The 19,429-nt window shown below is 42.1% G+C and overlaps 1 protein-coding gene across 6 annotated transcripts in view; it reads right to left on the reverse strand.

Annotated features, from left to right (window-relative positions):
- The window catches only part of LRRK1 (leucine rich repeat kinase 1), a 93,527-nt gene that overhangs the window by 71,717 nt on the left and 2,381 nt on the right, over positions 1-19,429 (reverse strand). For 2 of the 6 annotated variants that reach the window (XM_032232623.1, XM_032232628.1), the window contains exons 2-5: positions 13,150-13,354; positions 3,426-3,589; positions 1,542-1,713; positions 130-309 (exon numbers count right to left, since the gene is read on the reverse strand). In XM_032232623.1, coding sequence (XP_032088514.1) covers positions 130-309; positions 1,542-1,713; positions 3,426-3,589; positions 13,150-13,264 — 631 coding nt within the window. In that variant the 5' untranslated portion in view covers positions 13,265-13,354. Of the gene's footprint in view, positions 1-129; positions 310-1,541; positions 1,714-3,425; positions 3,590-13,149; positions 13,358-17,037; positions 17,240-17,854; positions 18,089-19,429 lie in introns of those variants that run through there. The other 4 variants (XM_032232626.1, XM_032232625.1, XM_032232627.1 and 1 more) reach the window with 4 other exon arrangements.

The following is a 19,429-nucleotide window of genomic DNA, read 5'->3' on the forward strand; positions in this document are numbered from 1 at the left end:
CAAAGCACCTGAAAGCAGGACAAGGAGCAATGGATGGAAACTAATTCCTCTTTTCTCGTGCCCACCCTCCCTTTTGGGAACTCCAGAAAAGGAAAAAAAATGGCCCAGAAAGAACAAACCATCACACACCTTCTTGCATGGCGGCGTAAAGCGGCAATCGAAGGAGGACGGGGAACTCATTCTTTCTCATGGCGTAGCTGTCAGGGTTCGCTTTGTATACCAGCACCAAGAGCTTAACCACTTCTAGATGGCCTTGTTGACAAGCCACCACCAACATCCAATTCAGCAGTTGCAAGATGTTCGTTGCCCCTGTTGAAAAGAGCATTCGTGGACCGAAGTTATTACTACCCTCGGGCAAAGACAGGGTGTGTGGAGGCTGGCAAGAATATTTTACGACCTTTCTTGCCGCTGTGAGAACAACATCAAAAGGAGGTGGGTATCAGACAATGCACTTACTGTATTTTTCAGACTATAAGACGCCCCGGTGTATTGCATCAAGTTTTCAAAGAGGTGAGTAAGAAAAAAAGGTTTTTGTCCTCTCCAGCCCCCAGGAGCACTCTGCAGGCTTCAGCAGGCTGGGGGAAGGCAAAAACGCCTCTGATTTTGGGATGGGATTTCGGGGGAGGGGATTTCAGGAGGCCAAAAATGGCTGTATTCAGTGTATAAGATGCACCAACATTTCCACGCTCTTTTAGGGGGGGAAAGGTGCATCTTATACTCCGAAAAATGCGGTAAATATCAATGTGAATTTTTCTGGACTGGTTTTGGCTTAGCATGCTGTGTGAATGCGCTGTTCATCCTCTACTTTTAATGACCCCATAATCCCTTGCAGGGTGGAGTCAGGGCAACTGAATGGAGCTGAGTGTTTACTGGCCAGATGCCCTCCCTGTTGCCAATGTGGAGTTATATTCAGCAGATATATAGTCATTGTGCCCAGAGAGAGAAATATATGCCTCTACCTAGCATCGAACTCACAGCCTCTCCTGATTGTGAGGCGAGAGCTCCATCTTTAAGGCCACCACACCACTCTGGTGCAAATGCACTGTTGTAATGTGTAAAACCGAAAGCACAGATTGTTGAGCACATTTTGGCAGCCTCTTCCATAAGCAGGTAATCTTCAACATAAGACCATGTTTTGAGCCCAAAATTGAGGTTGCTAAGTGAGAAATTGGTTAAGTGAGTTTTGCCCCATTTTACCATTTCTCTTGCTACGGTTGTTGAGGGAATCACTGTAGTTGTTAATTCGTCAAACTGTTCGTTAAGTGAACTCTGGCTTCCCGCTTGACTTTGCTGGTCCGAAGGTCGCAAAAGGGGGAATCGCCTAAATAGGGACATTGCATCCGTCATAAATGTGAGTCAACTGCCAAGCGTCTGAATTTTGATCACACGAACATGGGGGTGTGACAATTGGTCAGAAGTCACTTTTTAAAGTGCCGTTGTAACTTTGAATGGTCACTAAATGAACTGTTGTAAGTTGAGAACAACCTGACATTAGTAAAAGTGTACTGTATGGGAGGAGAAGGGCTAGAAACTCAACTTACCAAGAAAAGAATCCAGCAATTCTTGTGCTATGTCCTTATGTCCAAAATACGCAGCTACCACCGCTGGATTATCATCACTGGGCTCAAGGCTTATGGACACATCTGTCTCTTTTAACAAGTATCTGACAGCCTGAAGGTCCCCATAGGTGGTTGACAGGCTCAACAGGTGTCCCTGGTTTGAGAAAGGGAAGCATCAAAAATATGTTTAATTTTGAGATCAAAGTCCTCAAATTCTTCAACTCCTTCATAAACCTTCAATTTTCTCACCCATCCCTAATATTTATTATATGCAAACAACTTCATAAATACTGTCATTTAGTGCTTAATGGTACTACAGCAACAGCAATAGTAATAACAGCATCAACAGTTGGATAGCCCCATTGACCCTTGAGGGTTGATGTTGGCTCTATTGGGGGACCCTGGTTTAGATAGTCTAAAGCCCATTTTTAATCCCATTTTCTCCTAGGAGTAATCCTGGTTTGTGACCATAATAAAAATTATTATTTTTCATGCTTTCAAATTGTGGTATTGGAGAAAACTCTTGAGAGTCCATTGCAAGGAGATCAAATAAGTCAATAGCAACAGCAATGACACTGAAGATTTATATACCAGTTCATAGTGAATCAGCCTCTTGCCTCCAACAATCTGGGCCCTCAATTTACCCATCTTGGAAGGATGGAAGGTTGAGTCAACCTTGACTTGGTCAGGATCGAACTGCTGGCAGTGAGCACGGTTAACCTGCTATACTACATTCTAACCTCTGTGCCATCACAGCTCTTAGTGACATTTCTAATGTCATTATCTAGCCCTAGATTTCCTCCCATGGATGAATCAAGTCTGACCATCCTTAGCTTTTTGAGATAAGCCAAGAGCAACTCAGCATTTCTTGTTACATTTCTTCCTTAACCAATGGTGTTACTTGCTGAAAATAGAAGGGAAAATATATATAAAAAAATTATAAGCACCTGAGGACAGGGCAAGAAGCAATGGGTGGAAACTAATCAAGGAGAGAAGCAAGCTGGAATTAAGGAGAAATTTCCTGAGAATTATAACAATTAATCAATGGAACAACTTGCCTCCAGAAGTTGTGAATGCTCCAACACTGGAAGTTTTTAAGAAGAGATTAGATAACCATTTGTCTGAAGTGGTGTAGGGTTTCCTGCCTAAGCAGGAGGTTGGACTAGAAGACCTCCAAGGTCCCTTCCATTCTGTTATTCTATATTCTAAAATAAGGCTGGGTCAACCTTGAGTCCCTTGAACTGCAAGGCAATCAAAGCGGTCAGTCCTACAGGAGATCAACCCTGACTGCTCTTTAGAAGGCCAGATCTTGAAATTGAAATTCAAATACTTTGGCCATCTAATGAGAAGGAAGGACTCACTGGAGAAGAGCCTCATGCTGGGAAAAACTAAGAGCAGAAGAAGAAGGGGACGACAGAGAAGGAGGTGGCTGGATGGAGTCACCAAAGCAGTAGGCATGATCTTAAATGGACTCCGGAGGATGATAGAGGACAGGAAGGCTTGGAGGAACATTGTCCATGGGGTCACAATGGGTCGGACACGACTTTGGAACAACAATCTTTAATCAATGAGACTCAAATAGCCAAACTGCTGGCAGTTGGCAGAGTCAGCCTGCAATACTACCTCCTAACCACTAAGCTCCCACTGTCTCTTAAGCCTAAACGAAATCAACCGTGAGTGTTATATGAGCAGATGCTCCTATTTGGTATCCCATCGTTGATTCCGACTCTCCTTACTCACAAGTGCACAGAGTCAAATTTCAAGATCCTGCAAAATTGCATGGCGTATGGAAAAAGTACTCATTGGCAGGTTCATTTGACTTCATCTCCAAATTTTCACAGGCCAGGTAAAGATGAGCCCCCTCACCTTCTCCTCTTGAGAGAGATTCTTCGTGCTGGCTGCTCGGACCATCTGTAGAGCCACCTCAAAGTCTCCTCTTCGGTACAGACTCTGAATGGTCTCACGCGCAGAGGTCTGGCCAGGGGAGAAAGATTCCATTGTGGGCTGCTGGATGCCCATGTCTGACATTTCTGTACACAAAGGGTAAAAGAGAATCCATTTAACAGGAACGACAACAAGACAAACCATAGGTAAGAACAGCCAGGCATGAGTATAGGTCGTCCTTGACTTACAACAGTTCATTTAGCGACCATTCGTAGTTAGAATGGCACTGCAAAAAGTGACTTATGAGCTGTTGTCAAACTTATGACCGTTGCACCATCCCCATCTGATCAAAATTCAGACCCTTGGCAAGTGGCTCATATTTATGAGGGTTACAGTGTCCTGGGGTCACATGATCACTTTTGTCATCTTCTGATAAGCAAAGACAATGGGGAAGCCAAATTCACTTAACAACTTAGCTTATCAACTACAGATTCATTTGAAAACGGAATGGAATGAAATGGAATAAGATAGGATAGGATACGGGGTGGGGTGGAATAGAATACAATAGAATAGAAAGTGGAATGGAATAAATAGAATAGAATAGAATACGGAGTGGAGTGGAATGGAATAAATAGAATAGAATAGAATAGAATAGAATAGAATAGAATAGAATAGAATAGGGAGTGGAGTGGAATGGAGTGGAATGGAATAAATAGAATAGAATAGAATAGAATAGAATAGAATAGAATATGGAGTAGAATAGAATATGGAGTAGAATGGAATGGGATAAATAGAATAGAATAGAATACGGAGTGGAATGGAATGGAATAGAATAGGAGAGTGGAATGGAATGGAATAAAGATAACCATTATACATATACCCACATCCACACACATACATGACCCAGAGAAATATCACAGTCTAGTTCAAATGTATACATATACACGGCAAAAAAAATTAAGAATCCTGTGAATTTACAAGACAGATGGCATAAGGAACAAAGCTATGGCAAAAAAATGATCAAAAAATGCCAAACTCATTTAAAAACGGTCTCGTTTAGTAATAGAAATGTTGTGCTCAATTTTGTGGTCGTTAAATTAAGGACTTACCTGTAAGTAGGACCAGGGAGCTTAGTTCAAAGCACTAAAAGTTTATTGCATGATATCTATACAGATGGCATATTTTATAGCCTGTCTGGCAACTTTCATTCTGCTTTGAATCTTTAAAAAAAAGCAATTAAAAAAACTTAACCAAACTAATCAGCGTGAATGTGGCAGATCAATGGGAAGTCCTTGCAATGTATAAATGTGTATTTTTTTTTTTTAAATGAAAGGAACAAAACTACTTCTTATATTTTTACCAATGGTACTTTCCATGGGGTGATTCCTAACCAAACGAAGATACTGTCTCAGCCTATCAAGGCAGACCAGATCAGGAAACCAAAACTCTAGGAGTTGTAAAAAGTACTTTCATTATTTATTTACTTCCATTCATTGCTAAAAGGACAACTGCCATACAGGAATAGCTCAAAGTAAAGCAGACTTGAGGGTTATCTATAGACGTCAACCAATACCCTTGAAATCTGACAACTTCAGCTACCCATCACATCTTCCTCATCAATTATTCAAGAGAATTCAAGTCCCTTAGACATCTGAGATGGCTTTTGGGAGTTGCAAAGACATCAACAATTTTTTTGCAGAGTAATTCCCAGACTTTAGAGCAGTGTTTCTCAACCTTGGCAACTTGAAGATGTCCAGACTTCAACTCCCAGAATTCCCCAGCCAGCGAATGCTGGGAGTTGAAGTCCAGACATCTTCAAGTTGCCAAGGTTGAGAAACACTGCTTTAGAGGGTGTTTGAAGGATGCACGGAAAAAGTCAGGAGCACTGAAATCCAGGCAAAAGCTGAACGCTTGAGCTGAAGGCTTCAGCAACCAGCATGCTAGTCACTAGCACTGATGGTGTTACCTAGTTTGGGTAATGAGACGTCTGCAAGAAAACAACCAAGCTCAGAAAGCATCAAGGTCCCCATAGTTCTCCTCCTCCTGAAAACATGCAAGCTCAGAGAGCACCAAGGACCCTATAGCCGCCGTCGTCCTCCTCCTCCTCCTCCTCCTCCTCCTCCTCCTCCTCCTCCTCCTCCTCCTCCTCCTCTTTTTTGCACACCCCATTCTCTTCTAGCAGTGATGATGTTATCTAGTTTGGTAATGAAACGTCTGCAAGAAAACCACCAAGCTCAGAGACCACCACAGACTTCACAGTCCTCCTCCTTCTCCTCCTTCTCCTTTTTCTTTTTTGTCTTCCTCTATTTCCTCCCCTCCACAAACCCCACTGCCTTCTAGCACTGATGATGTTACCTAGTTTGGTAATGAAACGTCTGCAAGAAAACCACCAAGCTCAGAGATCATCATAGATTTCACAGTTCTCTCCTCCTCCTTTTTCTTTTTCTTCTTCCTCTATCTCCTCCTCCTCTTCCTCCTCTCCACAAACGCCACTGCTTTCTAGCAGTGATGATGTTACCTAGTTTGGTAATGAAACGTCTGCAAGGAAACCACCAAGCTCATAGAGCACCACAGACTTCACAGTTCCCCCTCTCCTCCTCTTCCTTCTCCTTTTTCTTTTTCTTCTTCCTCCACTTCCTCCTCCACTTCCTCCTCTATACAAACCCCACTTCTAGCACTGATGATGCTACCTAGTTTGGTAATGAAACATCTGCAAGAAAACAACCAAGCTCAGAGAGCACCACAGACTTCACAGTTCCCCCTCTCCTCCTCTTCTTACTCCTCCTTTTCCTCCTCCTCCTCCACACCCCCCCCCTACCATACTAAACATGGTAACAGCAAAGGGTCCATGAGAAATACATCACCATGTGTTATCCATCTACAGTATTTTTAATTTATAATAAAATTCAACATCTGGAACAAACCACTACTCTTTTAATATAGCTATAATCTTCTGTATACTTCCACCATTAAGGGCTTTTAATACAACTAATTAAAAAATGGAAAACAAAAATCAAGTAGCACAAAACCTTTATGCATCTAGCAGCCAAGCAACAACTTTATTTACTGATTTACTTATCAAATTTATACAGCCGCTCGTCTCACTAGAGAGGACTGTAGCATTGGGGGAAGAAAAGCAAACAGCTCAATCTCTGAAAATGATGTTAAGCTTCCATAGCTTTTAAACCTTGTATCCTTTTATTCCTCATACAAGGAATTTTATCCCTGAAGATGCCTAACACAACGTAAAGCATAATCTGACAACTTTATTACAGGGGGGGGGGGGGGAATTGGCTTAAATAACAATTCTGACATTTCCTGCAAGGTGTAAATGAGGAGTGCTGCATTTTGAGGTTAGACAGCTCTGGACAGAATTCACATCCAATTATTACTGCATGCCTAGAACTCACCTTCATGTTGTCCGCTTGTGAGGATATCTCCAAATCTCTCACAGCAAACAGAGTGTTAGTTCCATTTGGAACCCACACAATCTGCTCTTTCAAACGGAAGCTCGGAAAACGTCAGGATTATTAATTTGACAAAGCCTACATGCGTGTCTCCCCTGAGCTGTCTTAGCATCCTGACACTCAAAAGGACCCTCCTTTGTCTGAAGGAGAGAGGGGGTTTTCCCTTTGGTGGTAACAAGCCCATATAACATCCCTTAGGAGTGATATGCGAACCCCAGCAGTGTTAGATACAAGCAGGACAACCCGTTTTAGAGTGATTTCTTAATAGTATTTTTATTTATTTATCTCCAATGTTAAATACATTCTTTATTTATCTCCAAAGCTGACAAAGCGAAGAGAGCCCGTGGCTTAGAGGTTAATAAGGTAAAGGTTTCCCCGCACATGCGTCCTAGTCGTTCCTGACTCTAGGGGGCAGTTTGTTTGTTTATTAGTTTGTTCATTAGTTTTGCATACCGCCCACTCCCGAAGGACTCCGGGAGTTGCTCATCTCTGTTTCAAAGCTGAAGAGCCAGCGCTGAAGACATCTCCGTAGTCATGTGGCTGGCATGACTCAACGCCAAAGGCCCAAGGAACGCTGTTACCTTCCCACCAAAGGTGGCCCCTATTTTTCTACCTGCATTTTTACCTGCTTTCAAGCTGCTAGGTTGGCAGAAGCTGGGAAAAGTAACGGGAACTCACTCCGTTACGCGACGCTAGGGATTCGAACCACTGAACTGCTGACAATTCTGATCAACAAGCTCAGCGTCTTAGCCACTGAGCCACCTTGACAACCAATTTTAGAGTGATTTCTTAATAGTAATTTTTTTTTATTTATCTCCAATGTTAAATAATTTTTTTATTTATCTTCAAAGCCAACAAAGCGAGGAGAGCCTGTGGCTTAGAGGTTAGTACATCTACCTAATATACAAGTAGCCCAAGTTCAAATCCCAGAAGGGTATGGCTAGCTGACGAGAGCTAAATAGCTTGAAATAGATCTATAATAGTCTCCCTTTATTTTTTGTCAGTAAAATATAAATTCAACTCTAAGGTTAAAGTACCAAATAGGGGAGGAAAAATGAAATAAAAGTTAACAAAAACCTTTCTTATAAAAAACTGCCATCTTTTTAAGATGCGAGCATTAAACAGCTTTCTTGAATATCTTTCAATTCTTTGATAAGGATAGAATAGAATAATAGAGTTGGAAGGAACTGTGGAGGTCTTCTAGTCCAACCCCCTGCTTAGGCAGGAAACTCTACACCACTTCAGACAAATGGCTATCCAACATCTTCTTAAAGACTTCCTGTGTTGGGGCATTCACAACTTCTGGAGGCAAGCTGTTCCACCGATTAATTGTTATAACTGTCAGGAAATTTCTCCTCAGTTCTAAATTGCTTCTCTCCTTGATTAGTTTCCACCCATTGCTTCTTGTCCTGCTCTCAGGTGCTTTGGAGAATAGCTTGACTCCCTCTTCTTTGTGGCATCCCCTGAGATATTGGAAGACTGCTATCATTTCTCCCCTAGTCCTTCTTTTCATTAAACTAGACATACCCAGTTCCTGCAACCGTTCCTCCTATGTTTTAGCCTCCAGTCCCCTAATCCTCTTTGTTGCTCTTCTCTGCACTCTTTGTAGAGTCTCAGGATCTTTTTTACATTATGGCAACCAAAACTAGAGCTAAATAGCTTGAAATAGATCTATAATAGTCTCTCTTTTTTGCTTTGCTGGTAAAATATAAATTCATCTCCAAGTTAAACTACCAAATAGAGGAGGAAAAATAAAATAAAAGTTTAACAAAAACTTTTCTTATAAAGACTGCCATCTTTCTTACATGCGAGCATTAAACAGCTTTCTTGAACATCTTCCAATTCTTTGATAAGATGCAAAGTAGAATTTGCATCAACTGAGAGCACTTGAAAGCGTGTACAACACTACAAAGTGTAAGATGAGGGGGGGAAGGCCAGCTTTAACAGGCTTTTCAGTTAATGGATAACGAACCAGAAGATATTGACTTTCTGCTAATCTTAAAACTTCAAAACTTTCTCACACAACGAAACCTGCGTTTCACAACCAGGAAAATTGATTTCTGCGAGTACTGCTACCCAGTTTCAAATTAAATTCTGTCCTGGGGGTTTCTTGAACAACCCAATATTGTAGCTTGTTTGCTACATTCATTTTCCTCATCCAGATGAGGAAACCAACCAACTTCACAAGGTTATTATAGAAATGATTGGATTTTCCTGTGAAATTCACGAAAGGACAAAAACCTCTTCACACAACTAAATACAGTATAGTGGACTACGTTAAGTTTCCATAATTTATCCAATGTCTTCATTTTCACAGAGCCTTTACATAGAGCTCTCCATCTCCTAGGGACGCAGTGCCTCAGTGACTAAAATGCTGAGATTGTCAATCAGGAAGGTTGGCAGTTTGGCAGTTCAAATCCCTAGCACCACATAATGGAGTGAGCTCTTGTTACTTGTCCCAGCTTCTGCCAACCTAGCAGTTCAAAAGCACATTAAAAATGCAAGTAGAAAATTAGGAACCACCTTTGGTGGGAAGGTAACAGAATTCTGTGCTCCTTTGGCATTTAGTCATGCCAGCCATATGACCACAGAGACATCTTCAGACAGCACTGACTCTTTGGCTTTGAGTCGGGAACAACTAGCACATATGTGCAAGGGCAACCTTTACCTTTACCTCCACCTCCTGGAGCAGGAAAGTCTTCTTCCATTCCGATACAGATGTGTTCTGACCCCCACTTTGTCCGTTCAAAAATGAAAGCCAAACAGAATGTTCAAAGGAATATTTTTATCAGTCCCGGCTCTTGCTGGCTGCGAGCCCAAAATAAACACAGATAAATGCTCTGGCAAAAGTCCTAACTCATACACTGCTACAAAACAGGATTATATAAATCAAGTCACTTATCCAACTGCTTTTCTCACTGGTTGCACACGAACGGACAACCTTGACTAGAACAGAAACGGAACGTTGACTTCTGCAACCAGGGCGTGGCACCATCAGTCTTTTATCCACAGGAGGAGATCCTAACAAGCAACAGCTGCTCGTTATCATCTCCTGTGAGTCCTCAATTGTTCCTTACGGTCAGCCCTTCTCCTGCGTGCATCCCGAAACAACTGGAGGTTTCTGTGTCAGCCTCTCTCACTGATCCAAGGCTCAGTCATTACCTGGGGACCAACTAGTCTCTCTGAGCCCTGCTCTGAGTCAGAACCCTGTCCAAGGCCCTCCGCCTCCTCCAGGCCTGACTCATAGGGCCCCTCGCTGTCAAGGTCTGAGAGCAGCTCCCAAAGGCTCCTGCCGAGCCACAACACAGATGACACCATCAGGGGTGGGTTTCTCACCCCGTTCCAACCGGTTCGGTTCGGTTGGAACAGGTCCGGCGGCATCCTCGTGCATGCGCGCAGTGCACGCATGCGTACTAGTGTCTGTGCGATGCTCCAGCTGCTCCTGGAGGATCATGCAGGTGCTGTATGCGTCCTGCGCATGCGTGGAAGCGCAGAACTCGTCAAAACCGGGTAAGGAGCGCGGGCGGGCGGCTGGGCCCTTCACCGTTCCCGGAAGTTACTTACTTCCGGGTTCGCCGACCAACCGGTTTGTGGGGACCGCCGCGAACCGGTTGAAACCCACCCCTGGACACCATTGAAATGTATCACATTTATATTTATCTTTTTGGTATCGTGGTGGCCAGAATTGGATGCACTATTTCAAGTGCGATCTCACCAGTGCAGTATAAAGCGGTACTATCATTTTGTGTGATCTTGATACGATTCCTTTGTTGATGCAGCCTGGGCCTGTGTTGGCTTTTTTGGCAATTGCAGCACACTGTTGGCCCATACTTAAGTGGTTGTCCACTAGAACACCTGGATCCGTCTCCTTGCTGTTGATCCAAGCACCACCTATTCCTTGAGGACTTTGTCTCTTTACATGAGTCATGCCAACCACTAGATCTGCTCTTTGATCACACTTTCCTCTCCTTGGTTAAATCAAACAAATGAATGGAGAAATAAGACTGAAAAGGCAGCGCTTCGTATTCTCCAATTTAAAGCACAGGCTAAGGTCTCTGAAACAGAATCGGGCTACAAAAACAACACACTAGCTAAATCATGCTAGATAAACAATGCAACGAAGGGAAGACTCATGCTACATAGTTGTCAACCTTCCAGGTAGACCCGTTGTCAGATCTGCCACAATTTAAACCTCTAAGTAGAAATGATCATTGGCTCAATTTGTTGAGAAAGGTATAGTTTATTAGAGATCAAGTGCACTGTAGTATTGCAAAGCCAGACCTGAGAATCGCAGACCCAAATTCTTAAGTTCTACTTATGTCTCCTTTATCCATCTCTCACTACCTCCCTGAGATATTGAAGATATATATATATATATATATTCAATATATATTCTGCCACATACCTCCCTTAGACCAATAAGATCGCACAGGATAGACCTTCTCTGGGTGCCTTCAGCGGGACAATGCTGGCTGGCGACGCCTAGGAGTAGGGCCTTCTCTGTTGCCGCTCCGGCCCTATGGAATGAGCTGCCCCCAGAGATCCGGGCCCTGCCCACTCTCATGGCCTTTCGCAAAGCCATTAAAACCTGGCTTTTCCGGCAGGCCTGGGGCTGTTGACCCTTTGATTGAGGTGCAGCCCCACTTTCGATTGGGTGTTTGTTGTGTTCCTTTTTTTAACTTTGTTGTGTCCCATTGTTTTTAAAAATTCTTTTAAATTTTTTTTATTTCTGTAAGCCGCCCGGAGTCCCTCGGGATTGGGCGGCATAGAAATTCAATAAATGAAATGAAGATCACTCAAAGCCAGATGGGAATGAGGGATAATAAGGATGGTATATTAAAGGCATGGGGTCAGGACCTGTGACCTGAGAATCACAAAAAAGCCATCTTCTAAAGTCCTTTTGTGCTATCCACGGTGCCACTGATTTTCTACAAGTTACAATTATACCATAGATTTAAGATATCTTAAAAGAAAAAAAATGGAAAGTTGGGTTATAAGAAAAAAGTTCTTGCTACATTAATATTCACTTTCTGTTTTAACTGCTATCCCTTCCATCTTGTTCTCAATATGACTCCTGCCTCCACTTCAAAATAACACATCCCGACCCACAACATGACAGATTTGGCTTCACTTTGGGAAACTCTGGAGAACTCCAGACTGTTCACTAGGTAAAATGTCACCCCAGCTCTCCATCAACAGATACCTGCTAGAATCGACTTGAGACATTTTTCAGCATTTGGCATTTGTCCTCCTACCTAAAGCACAACACACAAAAAATCACAAGTTACTTAGGCACGTGGCACAGAAAATCCCAGAGACACACTTCTCTGCATCTGTAGCAGAGCAAATTAAGCAAATTAAGAAGGTGATGATCGGCTAATCTGATACCCATATCTGCTACTTGAGGAAACTGTTTCATTTTCCTTAGTGACAGGACTACCTTGCTCACAAAAGACCCTGAATGTGTGTGGGGGAAACCACAAACCTTTTACCAATATGGGAAGGAAGAATTTATCCTGCTCCTCTATATTCCCACAACACATGTATGAGGTTTTTGAGCTGAGTTTCTGCAGTCCATCAACCATGAATCAACAAAAAAGTTGGGTTGGCACGCTAGAATAATCACCCTCAAAATTCAAACACAATTAACAGCAGATCAAGTTTTGTGTCAGTTGTGAATGCAGCTGCTAGCTATTACACTCACTTGGCTGAGTGTGTTTTGCCAACAGTCTGTAAGTATCTCCCTTGGATTGGAGAAAGAAGGATGGAGGGATGGACAAAGACACAGGTAGGGAACTGCATGTCCACCTACCCCATCCTTGTTCACACTGGTCCATGTAAGGATTTACGCCACTTGACCAAACCCTCCATTGACTAACGCAGGGGTTGACAACCTTAAACATTCAAAGAGCCACAAAGGTCCCAACTGGAAGCCCCCATTCAATTCTGGAGCTGCCCAGAAGTCCGGTTTCCCCCACCATAGAGTCTCCTCCTAGCGCAGTGTCCTTTTTCCTCTGCCAACCAAAAGTCCGGTTCCCACACCATAGAGTCTCCTCCTAGCACAGCTTCCTTTTTCCTCTACCGGTCCTAACCAAAATCCCTATTCATTGTGGCGCTGACCTACGACAAGGAGCCGCAGCAGAGGGATGAAAGAATTACATGTGGCTCCAGAGCCGTGGGTTGCCGACCCCTGGACTAACGGATAAGTAAAAAAAGAAGCATTCTGGTTTCATGCTTACCTTCTTGCTCCTCTCTGGGATTCTCGCCATTTTCTGCAGTTTCTTCTCTCCCGACACACCAATACATTCTCTCGCAGTTGGCAGAAAGTTTTAAACCATCAGCACTCCAACACATCTAATATATGAAGCATCGTCCGCAGAGCCAGTCTAGCATATCCATCTTCAAAGCACCGGATTATACATCACAGCTCAGAAGGGAATGGCTCTGCTTTTAAAAAAAGAAGAGTAAAACAGAGTAATCCAAATTAATTTTCCTTTATTAAACAAATCCGCAGAAAACAGTAATAGTGAAGATTAAGGTGTTTTTTTTTAAACGCAAATGTAGTTTATTTCCGGAATAAATATATTACAATTTCTCTAAAGTGTTTTAGCCCCATTTTCCTGGAAATCTAAGTGGAAATTTTAGGGTGTTGTATAAATATTAATACATTGTCATGAATGGGTTTTCCTGAATTACTATATTTTGTACTCTCTTAGCTGCTTATATAATTTTAGGCTTACTTCCATTATATGTGAATTTGAATAAAGGAAACATGGGATTTAAATATATTATATTTTCCCTGAAGTGTTTTAGCCCCTGAAATCACATGGAATCTATAAAAAAATCAAAAGCGAAGAATTATGCTGGAGAAAGGAAACAATAGGATAAATTAAACTATTGTGTTTTCCCCAAAATAACACAGGGTCTTATTTTATTTTGACCTCCAGAAATAAGTACTTGGCCTTATTTTCGGGGAGGTCTTCTTATTTTTGAGATGCAGGAGGCCCCTTAACCTTGGCCCGCAGCCCTCGGATCAGCTGATCCAGAGAGGGCCGGAAGTTCTGTCTCTGTTTCTGGCACATTCTTGCCAGCCCTAATGTCGCTGGGCCTGCCGCTCTTTTTACGGCCGCCACTAAGAGAAGGGCCGCGGTAGCTACGGTTTGCGGGAGCGGCCTCTGTGCATGTGAAGTGTGTGGGGCATGTTCCTCCCCTTTCCCCCAGGAAATGGCAGGGACCAGCTGCACATGCTTTTAAATATTTTAAGGGAGGTCTTATTTTAGGGAAAGCAGAGTCGATATTCTGATCTATTGCATAAGAAATTTTAAAAAGTAGAGTTTTAACAAAGAATAGTTCAGAACATCAACCCCATGGATCATTTCTGTTGAAGCTCAGGTCAAGAAAGACTGGCTCTTATCTAAAACTGCTCTTCAAGCTTAAAAGCATCGGCCCTTTTAGCAAAGGACGGAGAATCTGCAGCACTGAAGGGTGGCTTGAGAGACTCATTTTGCAGATAACCAATAAAATGCCCAATCTTTGCCAACCCCTTCAAGAGCTCCACTTCTGCAGTTCCCCTTTCGTTATGCAAATGCCAGCACACTTCATCAAACAAAAGAGCACTTGTTTGGAGGCTCAAAGGTTATGCAGCTCATGTCCTTTCAAATAGCTTTGCCAGACCATGAACTTCTGCAGGGAAGACACATCAAATAATAACCTTAAAAAGGATTCAAAGTTATTCTACGTAGGACCGCTACATGCATTAATACATTAATACAACCGAGCAAATCCAGAGGTATTTCATGAGAAGAGGACTCCACTCCTCTGCTCATAATAGAATCCCCTATGCCACCAGGCTTGAAATTTTGGACTTGGACAACCTAAAACTACAATGCCTACGGTTTGACCTAAGTGTAGTACACAAAATTGTCTGTTGCAATGTCCTACCTGTCAATGACATCTTCAGCTTCAGCCTCAAAAATACACGAGCAAACAATAAATGCAAACTCAAGGTAAACCGCTTCAAACTCGATTGCAGAAAATAGGATTTCAGCAACAGTGTGGTCAACGCCTGTAGTGCACTACCTGACTCTGTTGTTACATCCTCAAACCCCCCATAACTTTAGCCATACACTATCTAGTGTGGACCTCATCCCATTCCTAAGAGGTCTGTAAGGGGCATGCATAAGCCCACCAGCGTGCCTTCCATCCCTCTCCTACTGTTCCCATTTATTCATTTCCCTTGTTTATGCCCATGTTCATATTTATACCTGTTATCTTGTACCTGTTAGACAAACTAAATAATTTTTTTAAAAAATAAACTACAAGGCGATGTGTCTGGTAATCCAGATCTTTTTTTTTCCTTTTCTTTTTTCTTTTGGTTTTGGGTAAAGAGAGCGACCTGTGGCTCTCAAATGATTTTTCAGGGACTCCCAAAGAACCTCTAACCACAGCAGCTCAATGCTGACGGCAATTTCCTGCCATTTGGAGAACAATAACAGTCACAAAGTGGTCATGTAGGCCTTTAGTGAGGTTAGAGCCGAGGTGGCGCAGTGGTTAAATGCAGCACTGCAGGCTACTTCAGCTGACTGCAGTTCTGCAGTTTGGCTGTTCAAATCTCACCGGCTCAGGGTTGACTCAGCCTTCCATCCTTCCGAGGTGGGTAAAATGAGGACCCGGATTGTTGGGGGCAATATGCTGACTCTGTAAACCGCTTAGAGAGGGCTGAAAGCCCTATGAAGCGGTATATAAGTCTAACTGCTATTGCTATTGCTAGTCTACAAAGTAGTTCAGAATACAAAGAAAACTTCTTTTAAGCTCCCTCCCCTCAATTCAAAGGAGGGAAAAACAGAAAGCCTATTCTTATCCATTTTGCATTATGGATCCTTCTGCCCTTGTTATATGTGGACCATGGCCATCAGGCCTGGATTTTGGGGACCAGCAAGGCTTCACTTGGTGGCCTCCAGAACTTCCACATGATACAATTAACATGTCGCAAAACTCACTTAACAAATGTCTCACTTAACAACTGAAGTTTGGGGCTCAATTGTGTTTATAAGTCAGGGACTACCTGTATTACAACAATGAAAAATAAATGTAACAGATTCGTCTGTTTATATACAATTGAGTTGTTACTCTTAATCCATACAACAGAGGTATTGAGTAAGCCTGTTTCATCATCAGCTTTTTGCAAATAAAGGCCAAAGACAGAGAGAAAACCGCGTGAAGCCTAGATTCACACCTCATGGTGAACCAGAATTTTGGTTCTGGGTTTGGCAAAGTCAGCCATTCTGGATATTGAATAATTCGCTGTCAAAAACAAACTTGGATTAGCTTGATCAGCATGATTCAATCTGATAAATTTGGTGCCCTCAAATTATTCCCTGGATCTCTTCATGGCATATATCATCTCAAGGGTAGTGCTGTGCAATGGCTAAACAATCCAGGGATCGGCGATCAGAGATTTAGTCATTCTAGTGACTAATACATAATTTAATTCTATTCGTAATTTTATTTATCAACTCAGACTCTTATGTTTTTGAAATAATTCACTACTCTGGTATCTTATATTTTGATGCACATTTTATATGCTGTTTTTCTGAATTTTTATATAGTAATAAACTTGGTGACTGCAACTTACAGGTGAAATTACATCCAAGTTTATGTGTGTGTGTGTGTGTGTTTCTGTGTTTGTGTGTTGTGTCACAACCCCTGGTATGCCCAAATATGGGAGGAAGCATACTGTCTATCGGCTCATCCCAAGAAACCATCCAGACAGAAAGCCATTATTTTTACTGTTGCCTTTGTTACATTTGTGTTGCATTTGTGCTGATTTATTTATCAGCACAAATCACACACACACACACACACACACACACAAACATATATTTCCCAGATTACAATAATTTTTACCTGCCCCAAGTTCTGTTTGTCAAAGTCACAAAAGGTTGAATTATCATCTCAACAAACCAAGTTTGAAAAAGCAGTCACTCCACAAATGTACTGCCCTTGATAAAATATATACCTGTAATTATAATTATTAATATAATAATTATATAATTATTATAAAATATATAATCTCATCTATACATTCAGTCATGAGTTGAACTATAACTTTAATATCTGTGACTCACAAATGGGTCAGTCAACAGGCGGCACAGCTTAGAAGTGGGAGACAGAATTTGCAAGCAAATATTCAATCCTTCAGTCCAACTGTAGCTTTGATAAGATGAAGGTAAAGGTTTTGTTCATCAGTTCCTTGTCAGTTCCCCAATTCTTGGGCATGGTGTTCATCTCCATTTCTTGGCCGAGGGGAGCCAGTGTTGTCCCAAAATCCTTCCATGGTCATGTGGCCAGCATGGCTATATACCAAAGGGGCACAGAACCTTGTTACCTTCCCACCGAAGTGTTATTTATTTACCTACACGCATTTGCATGCTTTCGAACTGCTAGGTGGGCAGGAACTGAGGCAAAGAATGGGAGCTCATCCCATTGTGTGCCGCTAGGGTCTCAAACCCGGACTGTCAGCTCTCCAGCTGACAAGCTCAGCATCTTTAACCACTGAGCCATTGCACCCCTTAGAGCTGATAAGGGGTGCCACTTAACGTGATCAGACATCAAGGCAAAGTTACAAGAGGACAAAAGTAAATAAACTGTATTTTGTGTTATGAAAGAGATCTTTGGTTCAACTCTTCTGGAAGAGAAAAAAAAAACCTTGATTCTTTGACAACAGCTAGATAGAATTTGTTTCCAGCTTGACTAGTAAGTTAGAAGACCAAACACTGTCTTTCTTTTACTATTGGACTGTTTTTTAAGTTCAATCAGGTCTTGGTTTTTCAGCCGATACGCTGTACAAACTCAACTGGATTGTTTTGAGTTAAATTGTTTTGCTTTTACTTCTTGCTCTTTTTGCATTTTTTTCTTTAAAAAAACGTACTTCTAAAAACTTACTTCCTCCAAATATGCCAATGCTGGGATCTTCCCTCTTCTTTCTGATTGGTCTGCTTCTTCTTTCCAGTCATAACCTAAATTTTGCCTTAAAGGGATTGGCTGAGAAATCAGTTTACCATCTCACGGGAAGACAAAGTATATTACTGTGCCCAAAACACCCTTTTGTCATCAGAGTGAAAGCACTGGATAGGTTTATATCAGAGTAAGTCTCCTCCTCCTCCTCCTCCTCCTCCTCCTCCTTCTTCTTCCTTCTTCTTCTCCTTCTTCTTCTTCTTCTTCTTCTTCTTCTTCTTCTTCTTCCTCCTCCTCCTTCCTTCTTCTTCTTCTTCTTCTTCTTCTTCTTCCTCCTCCTCCTCCTCTCCTCTTCTTCTTCTTCTTTTCTTCTTCTTTTCTTCTTCTAGAAAACTATTTTATAGAATTCAGCCAGGATTTCTTGGGAGAGTTCTTTGATCTTCAAAATAATCTGCCTTGAAGAAAGTCAGAAGTCATATTTTCCAGCAACTCAAATTTGCAGGAATTGCAGTTTACAGGAACTGACAAGGAAACAAGGGATGGAAACTAATCAAAGAGAGAAGCAACACGGAACTAAAGGAGACATTTCCTGACAGAACAATTAATCTGTGGGACAGCTTCCCTTCAGAGGTTGTGGGTGCTCCATCACTGGGAGAGATTGGACAGTCATTTTTCTGGAATGGTTTGGGGTCTCCTGCTCGAGTAGTGGGTTGGACTGGAAGACCTCCAAGGTCCCTTCCAACTGTGCTATTCTGCTTCATTTGTTCTGAGTCTATTCTGCAATGCACAACGGTAGGCTAGCTAATAACGATACTTTAAAAAGGCAGGCATGATCTTAAAAGCAAAATCTTGCAAAGAGGAGGAATAACAATTATTTGTCTTACAATGGAAATACGTAATGGAAATATTTAAATCAGAATAAACATAAAAACATATTTTTGAACATGCAAAAATACAACTTCCTGGATTGTGCTATTTTTGAATATATGCAGCTACTTATCCCTGAAGCAGCTCCTTGCACAAAGAAATATAGCATGTCAAGAAGGAACTTGAAATATATTTTATAGTTACAAATCTGTTCTGTGTTCATCCTAGGCTCAAAAAAACTTTCCCGAAGATATTCTACCATTTTCAAAGACTTCCCAAAGAACTGTTAACCTTCTCTTTCCGCCCTGTCCCTTTAAGGGCCATTCAGAATGCAATTCTGCAAATCCAAAAGGGTTTTCTTAGCTAGGAAATGGACAGGAAGCGTCAGTGTCTGCTCTAGTTTACAAGCGTGGATATACCATCAAGAGGCAGCCCGCCCGACATCGCAAGATAAAAACAGAATAGGTTCGCTTTCCCACAAGCTGGGTTTCCCAACAGGTCCGATTTCGCCCAATGGAACTTTCCAATTGCAAGAGAGGCTGTCAAGTCAGCATGTTGGAGAGACGTTTTTAGGCAAAGGGTTCTAACCTAATCAGAAATGGTGTTTGGGCGGCAGAGGTTGGACTATATGACCCACAAGCAGAGGTGAAATCCAGCAGGTTCTGGAGAACCGGTAGTGGAAATTTTGAATAGTTT

The sequence above is a fragment of the Thamnophis elegans genome, chromosome 16, assembly GCF_009769535.1.
Source record: "Thamnophis elegans isolate rThaEle1 chromosome 16, rThaEle1.pri, whole genome shotgun sequence".
Classification (NCBI taxonomy): domain Eukaryota; kingdom Metazoa; phylum Chordata; class Lepidosauria; order Squamata; family Colubridae; genus Thamnophis; species Thamnophis elegans.